General features: G+C 43.4%; 1 protein-coding gene across 1 annotated transcript in view; it reads left to right on the forward strand.

The window, feature by feature from the left end:
- Positions 1 to 12,522, forward strand: part of LOC141147990 (uncharacterized) — a 31,470-nt gene extending 18,948 nt beyond the window's left edge. The window contains exons 4-6 of the mRNA XM_073635146.1: positions 1,239 to 1,532; positions 7,859 to 8,206; positions 12,170 to 12,522. Of these exons, the coding sequence (XP_073491247.1) occupies positions 1,239 to 1,532; positions 7,859 to 8,206; positions 12,170 to 12,522 (995 nt within the window). The remainder of the gene's footprint in view (positions 1 to 1,238; positions 1,533 to 7,858; positions 8,207 to 12,169) is intronic.
- The last annotated feature ends 282 nt before the right edge of the window (positions 12,523 to 12,804 follow it).

The following is a 12,804-nucleotide window of genomic DNA, read 5'->3' on the forward strand; positions in this document are numbered from 1 at the left end:
TTTCAGTTTTTAGCACCACATAGTCTTTTGCTTGGTCCGGCTCTAGGTTATAATAGGCTTTCTGCGATTCCCCCATTAACAGAGGGGCCACAAGTCCAGCCCACTGCTCCTTAGGCCACTTTTCCCTTTCAGCAGTCCTTTCAAATGTGGTCAAAAACACCTACGGATCATCCTCTCCAGTCATTTTTGTCAGTAAATGGCTCACACCAAAGGATGCAGTATTAGTGGAACCACTTGCCTCACTGGTCTGCGGACGTTGCTGCATTAATGTCTCCATTTGTTGTTGGAGTCTCTGCTCTTGCTTTTTTAACAGGTCTATGAAGCGGGCCTCAGATTGCTGCTGGGCTTGTTGCTGAGCTTCCAGACTCTGCAGGCGAGCTTTCTGCTGAGCTTCCATACTCTGCTGGTGAGCTTTCTGCTGAGCTTCCATACTCTGCTGGTGAGCTTGCTGCTGAGCTGCGAGGCTCTGTTGTTGAGCTGCAAGACTCTTTTGCAAACCCTCATTTGTCTGCTGCTGATTTGCATTTCCTAGAGCCAGCTGTCTCAGTATCTCCTCCATGCTGGCCTTAAAAAAAAAACTGCCCCTGCTTCTCCACCAACTGTGAGGGGGTTAGCTCGGCAGCGGGTGTGTGTGACCCCCTGGATGGGTTCACCACACAAAATCAGGCACAGCAGACAGTGTTGTAGGTGAAACAAAAACAAGGCTGCGGTTTATTTAGACTATATGCATTGAAAAATAACAGCAAAACAAAAAGAAACATGAAAAGAAATCCTGGTCAGCTTGACCGCTTACTACACACGTAGATTCCCTATCTAACAATTGGGTGCAGCCTTGTGCTGCCCCAGTCCCTATCTCTCTGTTAGAAGTTTGCCACACAGGCGTTAACTCACCACACAGGACAGATGCCACACTCCCCAGTCTAAACACACAGAACTGGTTCCAGGATGGAGCATCTCCCTAAGCATTCTGGGGTTTTTTGTATAGGTCTTAATGAGTCCATTTACTTAAGCTGGGCTCATTAACTCTTCTCCTGCAGGACTCCCAGCACTCCCCCTAGTGGTATAAGTCGGCATAAAGCCTGAATATAGGGCATACATATTTTCCATCCTGGATGCAACCAGGTGATTTTACCTGCCTGCTGTCACACTACCCATATGTATCAAGTTTTAGGAAGACAATTAGAAAAGTGATTATATTGCACTGTGATTGGAATCATTTCTTGCTCTTTTTCTTTCAGCAAAGCCCACAGTGTCCAGTCCTATAAAACTGTCTTTGACTGATTCTGAAGAGGTTTTGTGCTCCCTGGATATAGAAAAATTTTACCCTAGAAATATCCAGATCAAATGGAATGACAAGGAGACTTCAGATCGTGGCAAAATATCTCAAAATGATGACAGAACACACACAATTAACAGTGAATATAAACTTCCTGGGAGCTTCTTCAGTCTTTCAGACCCTGTGGTGAGGGTGTCCTGGAAACACGACTCCATGGAGGACTGGGAGAGCAGAGAGATGTCTGTGCTGGATAAAGGTACCAAGAATGATCAGATCCAGAATTTACTAAATAGAAATAAACAGGGATTGTGTTAGTGAATAATTATGCAATCATATGAGAAGCTTTAGGATTATTCAGTCATTGACCTTGCTATGGCAAAACCTTTAGGGATATCTGGAATATCGGTTAGTGTACATTTAGTATTCGGGAACTGCTGTTCTTTGCCATTGGCAATGGGACAGTTCAGTGAAAGGAATCTATAGTACAGCTTCCATGGTGGTGGAGGTAGGTAGAAAAGAGTGGACATAGTTGGCACTTTTGCTGAGTGTGTCTTACAGGTCTGTCAGATCTAATAACCCCTCTGTGTCAGAAGATTATGGGGCAGGGGTAGAGGGGCCGGAGGATAAGGATCTCAGGTAATGTAGGAGCCAGAAGAACAAGGGCCAATCCTACTGTCTGTAAGTAATGTGTTTTTCTATTTTTGTTTCACTTAAAGTGTTACTAAACCCAGGAGCCTGCAGTCACTATATCTGGTCTCCTACAGTACATAGAACATGGAAATGCAATGATTTTAGTAAATATAAACTGCTAAATACCTTTTCTCATCAGCAGTATATAGCAGTCTTGTGACTTCTATCAATTTCTGGTAAAGCTTGTAGGAGGAGTTTTCATACTGTACTGAGCTGTCCTATAAAGGCTGCAGGACCCCTGACTTTCTGTCTGGACAGTGCTGACTGGCCCTGTGCTGATCACATGCACTCTCCCAAGAAAAAAAAAAAAAAAAAAAAGCCTCTCTAGCAATACACACCAAACTGAGCATGTGCAGTCTGACTCCATAGGCTCTGTGTTATCAGGAAATTATCAGGGGACAGTGGAAAAAGGGGAGGGTCAGAGAAGACAGGATCAAACAGCCTTTTTACACAATGCGGAGGCTTAACCTCTTATGTTCCACAGTGAGTATAACAAGCATGATTTGCTGCATAAACAGACTGATTTTACTGTTGTGGGTTTAGCAACACTTTAACCACTTCAGCCCCGGAAGAATTGGCTGCTCAATGACCAGGCCATTTTTTGCGATACAGCACTGCGTCACTTTAACTGACAATTGTGCAGTCGTGCCATGCTGTACCCAAGCAAAATTGACGTCCTTTTTTTTCCCCACAAATAGAGCTTTCTTTTTGTGGTATTTGATCATCTCTGTGGTTTTTATTTGTTGCGCTATAAACAAAAAAAGAGCAACAATTTTGAAAAAACACAATATTTTGTACTTTTTTGCTGTAATAGCCCCAATTTTTTTTAAAAAAAGCTAATTTTTTCCTCAGTTTAAGCCGATATGTATTCTTCTACATAATTTTAGTAATAAAAATTGCAAAAAGCAATCGATTGGTATATTGATCTATATTGGTTTGCGGAAAAGTCATAGCATCTACAAAATAGGGGATAGATTTATGGCATTTTTATTATTACTTTTTTTTTTTACTAGTAATGGTGGCGATCTGCGATTTTTATCGTGACTGCGACATTATGGTGGACACATCGGCCGCAGTATAATGACGGCGGCTGGTTAGCAAGTGCTTTAAAGCTAGACTCATTTACCTAATCCCCCCTACAATCCCCAATGAGGGAACTTTCATCTACCTTTCATTTTGTAACTTGGAGCTTGCACTAGTTTAGAGACTGCACTGTCACTGCTAATTTTACACAAACAATCAGAAACCACTCTGATTGGTTCCTAATGTGATCATCATGATAGCCAATCACACAGATCACATGAGTTTGTTTACAATACAAACCTGCCAGCTCAACTGTCACCATGCAGAGAGGCACATTGACAGCAGCAGCCTGCAACTGTTATAAATCATATCTATACTCAAAATGCGAAATCATATAATCAATTCCACATTTTATTTAAATTATTTCTAGCCTACACCTATTAGTCTGAATCCCCCTGAAGAGAATATCTGATTGCCTGTTGGGGGATCAGAAATGATTTTTTCCCCCACTGGAGCTAATTGGATCATGCTTTATTGGGGTTTTTTGCCTTTCTCTGGATGAACTGTGGGTATAGGATTGTGTATATGGACGTTTTCAACTTTCTAAAGATCAGCCACACATTGACTTTCTTGAATTCTGTGACACATATTCAATATGACCTGTGAGTAGGCAATGCTGTGTCACACATTTCACAGAGCCCGCCTTCTGATCTAAAGAGGTACTGGGGGGAGGAGTTTCAGGAGGCGGAGTCAGTACAGGGATCACTGCTTGCAGACAGCAAGGTACCATGGGACATGTAGACATTAAAAATGGAGGAGAAGCTGCAAAGCATGCAGGGAATCCAGGAAGTTGTGGTAAGAGATACCCAGCAGTTAGACAGTCACAACAAAGTGTTACCAACCTCCACAGCATTTTTTACTGAGAAACCATGAAACAATTACTGACAGTGCACTTATTTTACTGAGAACCTGAAAAATAACACAGCTCCTATTAAAAACTAAGACAATTCATATATATTTAAACAGTATCAACATGATATGGAAAAACTGACAATACTCATAACAAAACTAAAAAAATCTCTCCTGCGGTCAGGTAGCTAGTTCTTTAATGTGTGGTAGGACCAAATGCTTCAGTGGTATCTGCCGTCTTGCCGCCTTCCTCAGAATAATTGGTATTCATGGACTATAAAAAAAGGAAAGAAAGGAGGGCGCACCGACCTAGTGCATTACCACTGATAGCATTTATTTAAGAAAGTTAAAACAGCAAATGGATACTCACAAACAAGCTTAAAAGTCAGGCATGAACAATAGCTGCAGGTGAGCAGTAGCAAACATCAAACCGGGACGGACATCAGGTGGATGAGGCAATGAACTGACGCGTTTCGGGGGAGAACCCCTTTAAAAAAAGAATGGGAGGATTCTAGAATCGGATCCAATTCTAAAGACAAGCCTTCCTTCACACCCTAATCTGGTTTTCAGGAGGCCCAAAGATCTGAGGAGCCTAATTGCCCCAAGCAGGGTGAAAAAGATCAAAAATAGAGGACTTAATAGCCCTTGGACAACAATTTTTGACCAAAAAGGCAGTTATAGATGTGGGAAATTGCGGAAATTGCATCCACATGTGTCACAGAAAGAAAGATATAGTAGGAGTTGATAACAAGATCCACAAGATCAAACACTTTATCAACTGCGGCACCGCATATGTGGTTTATGGTCTCCTTTGTCCATGTGGCCTTCTGTACATCGGCCGGACCTCTAGATCAATGAGAACCAGAATGAACGAACATAGAAGCAACATCATGACCAAAAAGGATAAATATTCTATATCAAGACACTTTCTAGAGGCTCACGACAGTATTATAGATGGCCTTAGGGTGTTTGCCCTGGAAGCTATGCCCAATGATCTAGACAATGGCAAAAAGTACCAGTTATTGTGTACCAGAGAGGCTTATTGGATTTTCACTTTGGGGACTTTGTCCCTGAAAGGCCTGAACGAAGAAATTTAATTGCATAGTGTCCTATGACATGTGCAATTTTTGCAAGTCTGCTATTTCCTTCTTGGGAGATCCATCTAGGTCCCTCACGATATTTAAAAATATTGATCAATTCAATGTCCCCCCCTCCCCCCCCTTATAGAGGTGATTTTCCCACATATACCATTTATGGCCATGGAAGCCATTGAGCACCTATAGTTAGATTAGGAGGGTCCCCACCTGCTTGGCTGGGGTCCTCCTGCTAGGACATAGATAGTCTTTGAGCATGTTCAGTGTAGACATTTTTTTATGTATGATTTGTTCATGTGTATTTGCAACAGTATATGTGTATTTTCATTGGGTTTATTTTATATCCCTTGCTACTTACCAGAATTCAGCGGGTACATGGCATTAGAAAGTCTCCAGATGTTATTGTAGCACCTATTTTAGGTGCCCTACTTTTCACCATGGCTTTTAGATATCGGTTTTAGATTGGAGGACACTCCAGGGATTGCTACTGGGTGGGGTGATCTGGTTTGACTCCTCATCACCTAGCAGTTGATCTCTGGTTTGTCTTTGTCCCAATTCCCTTATTATATAAAAAATATTTTTATTTTTTTTTGTAGTTATGAACACGTACAATGGGTCAACATGTGTGCGCATACTTGTGCACATGTGTTGTGTTTACATTCTCATAGACAATGATTTTTTACTGATATAATTTATTAATGAGAATCATTATATATATATATATATATATATATATATATATATATATATATATATATATATATATATATATATATATATATATATATATATATATATATATTTTGTTTTTTTTTATTCAATTCTTATTCCAATTTCTATTTCGAATTTTAAAATAATTTTTAAATTTTAATTTAATTTGAATTTTTAATTCTTTGACACTGTTAGAGATTTTTTATGATTTTATGCATCTAGTTCTATACCTCCAGATGTATGTACGGGACTTCATGTATGTGCAGTTCTGTGGATTCAGTTTTTTTATATATGTATGTAGACCAGGTTTCCTTGTGTGCATGTCCTTCTGGGAGGGTGTGTGTATATATATGTATGTGTATACATATGCACACTCCCTGAAATGGTTTTTGCTCCAAGATTCATGATCCACTATGTGGTCCAATACTTTTGTATGGACTACAATGATTCCATCATGTTGCACCACCTATTTCATATCTGGGGACTTTCTAATGACAACTTCTACGAGGTTGGTTTCCTCTGTCTGTTGTGCTTTATGGTTTCTGTGCGTCCCTGCCACCTTCCAGTATTAGCCTTCCCACTTTGGCCCCCCCTCCCTCCCCCCCCCCCCCTTTTCGATCCAGTTTATTTATCTATCTTTTTTATTATGTGTACACTGGGTCAATTCAGGGGGGCGACTTGCATGTAATATACATTGTCCTGAGGTGCCAGTCCATTGTGGATGCGTGCGCATCCACACTCCCACTGCTCTTTGCGAGCGTTGAGGTTGCGGCTGTTGGAGGTAGCGGGTGGAACGCATATCCACCCGCACTTCTGGGCCGCGTCTGTTGCGCACGCGCGAGCGGAAGTGACGTCTGGGCCAGCCGGTATTCGCCGGTGGAGCGTAAACGCACCCGCACTTCCTGGACATCGAAGCGGCGTGCGTTCCACTGGCGACAGATGGCGACTGAAGGCCCCCGACATCTGAACAGGTATTTGCTATCCCCACAGCACCCCCCCAACACACGGCAACTGTAGAGGTGATACAGATAGTACTTCTGCCCGACCACCTCCGTTTGTCAGCCTATGCAGTTTATTTTTATTTTTACATACTAGGATATGGTCAGTCATTAACCCTACTATTGATTTGGGTACAGTATAGCCATCGATATGTGGGGAATTCGGTAGAAAATCACCCTGGGTCACTATGGCGACTGAGTGACACTAGGGAGGGCCCCACCACCCAAAGGGGGCTGTGATTCCTGTGTGAGTGGGTGTGGCCTCTGTGGGCTGGTGCTGGTGGTGATTGGGATGCATAGTTACACGCACACACATATATAGAGGAGCCCTCACTAGTAAACAGTCACAACCCGCTTAGGCTCTGAAGAAAGGGGTTCTCCCCCGAAACGCGTCAGCCATTGCCTTATCCACCTGATGTACGTCCCGGTTGTTTGATGTTTGCTACTGCTCACCTGCAGCTATTGTTCATGCCTGACTTTTACGCTCGTTTGTGAGTATCCATTTGCTGTTTTAACTTTCTTAAATAAATGCTATTAGTGGTAATGCACTAGGTCGGTGCGCCCTCCTTTCTTTCCTTTTTTTAATACCCATAACAAGTCATTTACCTGGTTTATATTTAAAAAGTCAACCCAGTATGACAGATTATCAGCCCTTGATATTTACAGACAGTTGTAAACATTTTTTACAAACTGTCCATAAATTTAATTTCGATTGGCAACCCTGTCACAACATGAAAGGAGATTTTTCAAGTAATCTAATATGTCTGTATTATTCCAATGCTGATGTTATAAAATGAAAGTGTATGCCGTAACCATCAAACTCCTTTAAAGTGATGTACAAACTGTTACAAAATAATTACATTTTCTTTTTTAAATATATGATGAGCTTTTACAATGTAAATCTTTTTCTACATTTGAAAACTTTTAATAATAAAAAAACAAAACACGCTGTCTCCAGGTTCCTTGTAATGCTTATCATAGGTTTAAAAACCAAGGTCACATGATTGCCACTAAAATATACACAGAGTTAGAAATGAGAGAAGCAATATTACAGTGCTAGCAATTCACTGATCAATTTTACCTGCTGGTTCCACAATTTGTTTGTCTGGTAAGGAAATTGATAATCATATATATTTTTTTTTTCCTGTTGCACACAGACTTTCCCTGGAAGCCAGAGGTATGTGATATTCCAGTTCCCAATCTTTTCAATGGAAATACAGCAACACTGAAGTGTGAGGTGTCCAATGTATTTCCCAAAGTCCTGAGTGTGAAATGGCTAAAGAAGAAGAAGGACAGTGAACACAAATTCCCTCTGTCCCAGAATGATGGGTACAATATCTCAGATCTCACACCAGAGAAGCAGAAGGATAACACATTCACATACAAAGCATGTATAAAATTTAAGCCATCCATCGCAGATGAGGGAGAAGAGTTTATCTGCAGGGTGGAGCATCCATATTTGAAGGAACCAGTGGAGAAGAGCACAGGACCTCTTACTATAGAAGGTGCCTCAAAACAGCCAGAAATGTGTAACTGTTCTGTATATGAAGGTGGACTATGGGTAGCTAAGGGCTTGTGTCGCTTGGCTTTTGTTGGTATCAGACCTGCTTCTCCCCCATACAAGCCAATGGTAATGCAAAAACAGCTTGAAGCAGGTTGAGTAAAGCCGGCCATAGACGGTTCAAATCTCCGCCGGTGCAGTGGGGACCGGATGACCGGCCAAAATGTTTCTTTACGATTGGCATTACCTGTGCAATTCTATCTTGCATCAGGGCGACATGCTCAATCACACCCCTGTGGGGAGAACTCTCATTTCCCCAAGTTTCCTTGGCGATATCCAGCAGCCCTCTTGGGTGTCTCCCATAGAGTTTCTCGAAGGGTGAGAAACCCGTAGAGGATTGGGGTACCTCCCTAATGGCATACATCAAATAGGGTATTAGACAGCCCCAATTCTTTCCATCTCTATACACCACCTTCTTTAACATTTGTTTTAGGGTTTTGTTGAATCTTTCAACCAACCCATCTGTTTGGGGGTGATACACAGACGTACGTAATTGTGTCACTTTGAACAACTTGCATAGTTCTTTCATAACCCAGGACATAAAAGGTGTACCCTGGTCTGTAAGCAGTTCCTTACAAATACCCACGCGGCTAAAAACAAGAGATAGCTCTTTGGCTATGGTTTTGGCCGAGATATTTCAAAGAGGAATCGCTTCCGGATAATGGGTGGCATAGTCCAATATAACCAAAATGTACTGATGCCCCCTAGCGGACTTCATTATCGGACCTACCAAATCCGTTGCGATCCTCTCAAAGGGGACCTTAATGATAGGAAGAGGTACCAGCGGGTTACGGAAATGTGGCATAGGTGCCAACTTCTGACACACAGGGCAGGAGGAACAATAATTTTCTGTTTCCTTCATGACCCCAGGCCAATAGAATCTCTGCAATACACTCTCTCTGGTTTTCTCCGTCCCCAGATGACCTCCAAGAATGTGCCCATGGGCCAATTCTAACACCAACTTCCTGTAAGGTTTGGGCACCACAAGTTGCTCAATGGTTTCTTCTGCCCTTTGAGCCACTCGATACAGCAGGTCCCTTTCCACAGTGAAGTACGGGTAAGTGCAAGTCTTTTCTGGGTTCACTAACTCGCCATCTATTTTCACCACATTTTCCCGTACCTTGATTAGGGTGGGGTCTTTTAACTGTTCTGTGGCAAAATTTTCCCTGTGAACCTCGAGATCCGAAAACTCCACAGACGGCATGTTTTCATCTGAGGATGTTGGCTCCTCCCCAGTTTCTCAAGTTTCCCCCGCCAATACCAACAAGGGAAATTCTGGAGAGTCCTCACCACTCTCAGAGGAACTCTGGTCATCATCTTCCTGGTCTATAGGGGCACCAGTAGGGGGCTCAGGACAATCCCAGAGTTCCCAGAACTTTGGAAAATCCCTTCCCACAATGGCATCATGTGGTAAGTGAGACACTACCCCCACCTGATGAGAGAGGTTACCTTTGTGGGTCTCAAAAAACACTGAAGTTAAAGGATACTCTCGGGTGTCCCAATGCACACAAATAACAGCCACCTTGTTATTCCCAGAGACCTCTGTAGTAACTAATTCAGCTTTTATCAATGTCACCAGGCTACCTGAATCCAGCAACACATCAACATTTTTACCATTAATACAAATTTTACATAAATGTTTCTCAGGTCCCCGAATAGCAGTGCATGCAACTGTCGCAAACAATGACTGACGTCTGTCCCTTTTAAAGTCACATTGCATAGGTTCATCCACAACTGGGCAATTGGCTGCAATATGTCCCTCTTGCCGGCAGCGGTAGCAAATAATCTTTTTCGCTGCCTTTTGCAGCCTGGGCTTCCGGGGCTGCTCCCGCCAGACATTAGGTTGAACCTCCACCCTCTCACTCTCTCCACCCTCACCCCTTGGAGTCATCTTACCCGCCACTGGGGATGGTCTGGTCTTGGGGTTGAAAGTCCGTGAGTCCCTGGAAGAGGTAGTCAGGTTCTCTGTAGCCAAGTACCACTCAACCAGATCCACAAGCTTATCTGCAGTTTCTGGGTCTCCATGGCTTACCCACTTTTGGATAGCAGTAGGAAGAGCTCTCAGGAAACGATCCATAACAACACGTTCCACAATGTTTGGTGCGGTCAAAGTCTCTGGCTGCAGCCACTTCCTGCTCAGGTGAATGAGATCATACATTTGAGACCTGGGGGGTTTTTCAAGCCAGAAAGTCCAGTTATGTACACGCTGAGCCCGGACGGCCAGGGTGACACCCAGCCGTGCCAATATTTCCGTTTTTAGCACCACATAGTCTTTTGCTTGGTCCGGCTCTAGGTCATAATAGGCTTTCTGCGATTCCCCCCGTTAACAGAGGGGCCACAAGTCCAGCCCACTGCTCCTTAGGCCACTTTTCCCTTTCAGCAGTCCTTTCATATGTGGTCAAAAACACCTACAGATCATCCTCTCCAGTCATTTTTGTCAGTAAACTGCTCACACCAAAGGATGCAGTATTAGTGGAACCACTTGCCTCACTGGTCTGCGGACGTTGCTGCATTAATGTCTCCATTTGTTGCTGGAGTCTCTGTTCTTGCATTTTTAACAGGTCTATGAAGCGGGCCTCAGATTGCTGCTGGACTTGTTGCTGAGCTTCCAGACTCTGCAGGTGAGCTTTCTGCTGAGCTCTTTTGTTGAGCTGCAAGACTCTTTTGCAAACCCTCATTTGTCTGCTGCTGATTTGCATTTGCTAGAGCCAGCTGTCTCAGTATCTCCTCCATGCTGGCCTTAAAAAAAAAACTGCCCCTGCTTCTCCACCAACTGTGAGGGGGTTAGCTCGGCAGCGGGTGTGTGTGACCCCCTGGATGGGTTCACCACACAAAATCAGGCACAGCAGACAGTGTTGTAGGTGAAACAAAAACAAGGCTGCGGTTTATTTAGACTATTTGCATTGAAAAATAACAGCAAAACAAAAAGAAACATGAAAAGAAATCCTGGTCAGCTTGACCGCTTACTACACACGTAGATTCCCTATCTAACAATTGGGTGCAGCCTTGTGCTGCCCCAGTCCCTATCTCTCTTTTAGAAGTTTGCCACACAGGCGTTAACTCACCACACAGGACAGATGCCACACTCCCCAGTCTAAACACACAGAACTGGTTCCAGGATGGAGCATCTCCCTAAGCATTCTGGGGTTTTTTGTATAGGTCTTTATGAGCCCACTTACTTCAGCTGGGCTCATTAAAGTGGGGTTCCACCCAAAAAACAAAAATACCTGGAAAAAATCTAAAAAACAAAAAAACATTTGGATATTTTTTTTTTCACTTACCTCTAAATGCCTGTTCCTAGGTGCTCCCTCGTAGTCTGTCTGTTCCTTAGCCTGGGCTGGTGACATCACTTCCCCCCAGGCACAGGAAGGGCTCTGCTCTGCTCCCTCCCTCCTGTCAATCATCTGGGACCCATTACAGGTCTCAGGTGATTGAGCGGCCAATCACGGCGCGCGGCGCCGCTCGCGCATGCGCAGTGGGTGCCAGGCTGTGAAGCCACAGCCCGGCGCCCACAGTTGAAATGCCGGCGCCGACGAGCGGAGGGGGGGGACGAGCGGGGCCTCGATCCCCCGCATCGCTGGACCCAGGGACAGGTGAGTGTCCAATTAAAAGTCAGCAGCTGCAGTATTTGTAGCTGCTGACTTTTAATTTTTTTTTTTTTTGACGGCCCCCTGGGTGGAACTCCTCTTTAACTCTTCTCCTGCAGGACTCCCAGCACTCCCCCTAGTGGTATAAGTCGGCATAAAGCCTGAATATAGGGCATACATACTTTCCATCCTGGATGCAACCAGGTGATTTTACCTGCCTGCTGTCACACTGCCCATATGTATCAAGTTTTAGGAAGACAATTAGAAAAGTGATTATATTGCACTGTGATTGGAATCATTTCTTGCTCTTTTTCTTTCAGCAAAGCCCACAGTGTCCGGTCCTATAAAACTATCTTTGACTGATTCTGAGGAGGTTTTGTGCTCCCTGGATATAGAAAAATTTTACCCTAGAAATATCCAGATCAAATGGAATAACAAGGAGACTTCAGATTGTGGCAAAATATCTCAAAATGATGACAGAACATACACAATTAACAGTGAATATAAACTTCCTGGGAACTTCTTCAGTCTTCCAGACCCTGTGGTGAGGGTGTCCTGGAAACACGACTCCATGGAGGACTGGGAGAGCAGAGAGATGTCTGTGCAGGATAAAGGTACCAAGAATGATCAGATCCAGAATTTACTAAATAGAAATGAACAGGGATTGTGTTAGTGAATAATTATGCAATCATGTGAGAAGCTTTAGGATTATTCAGTCATTGACCTTGCTATGGCAAAACCATTAGGGATATCTGACATATCAGTTAGTATACTTTAAGTATTCGGGAACTGCTGTTCTTTGCCATTGCAGGCAATGGGACAGTTCAGTGAAAGGAATCTATAGTACAGCTTCCATGGTGGTGGAGGTAGGTAGAAAAGAGTGGACATAGTTGGCACTTTTGCTGAGTGTGTCTTACAGGTCTGTCAGCTCTATTAACCCCTCTGCGTCAGAAGA

Source organism: Aquarana catesbeiana, linkage group LG06 (assembly GCF_042186555.1).
Source record: "Aquarana catesbeiana isolate 2022-GZ linkage group LG06, ASM4218655v1, whole genome shotgun sequence".
NCBI classification, from domain to species: Eukaryota; Metazoa; Chordata; class Amphibia; order Anura; family Ranidae; genus Aquarana; species Aquarana catesbeiana.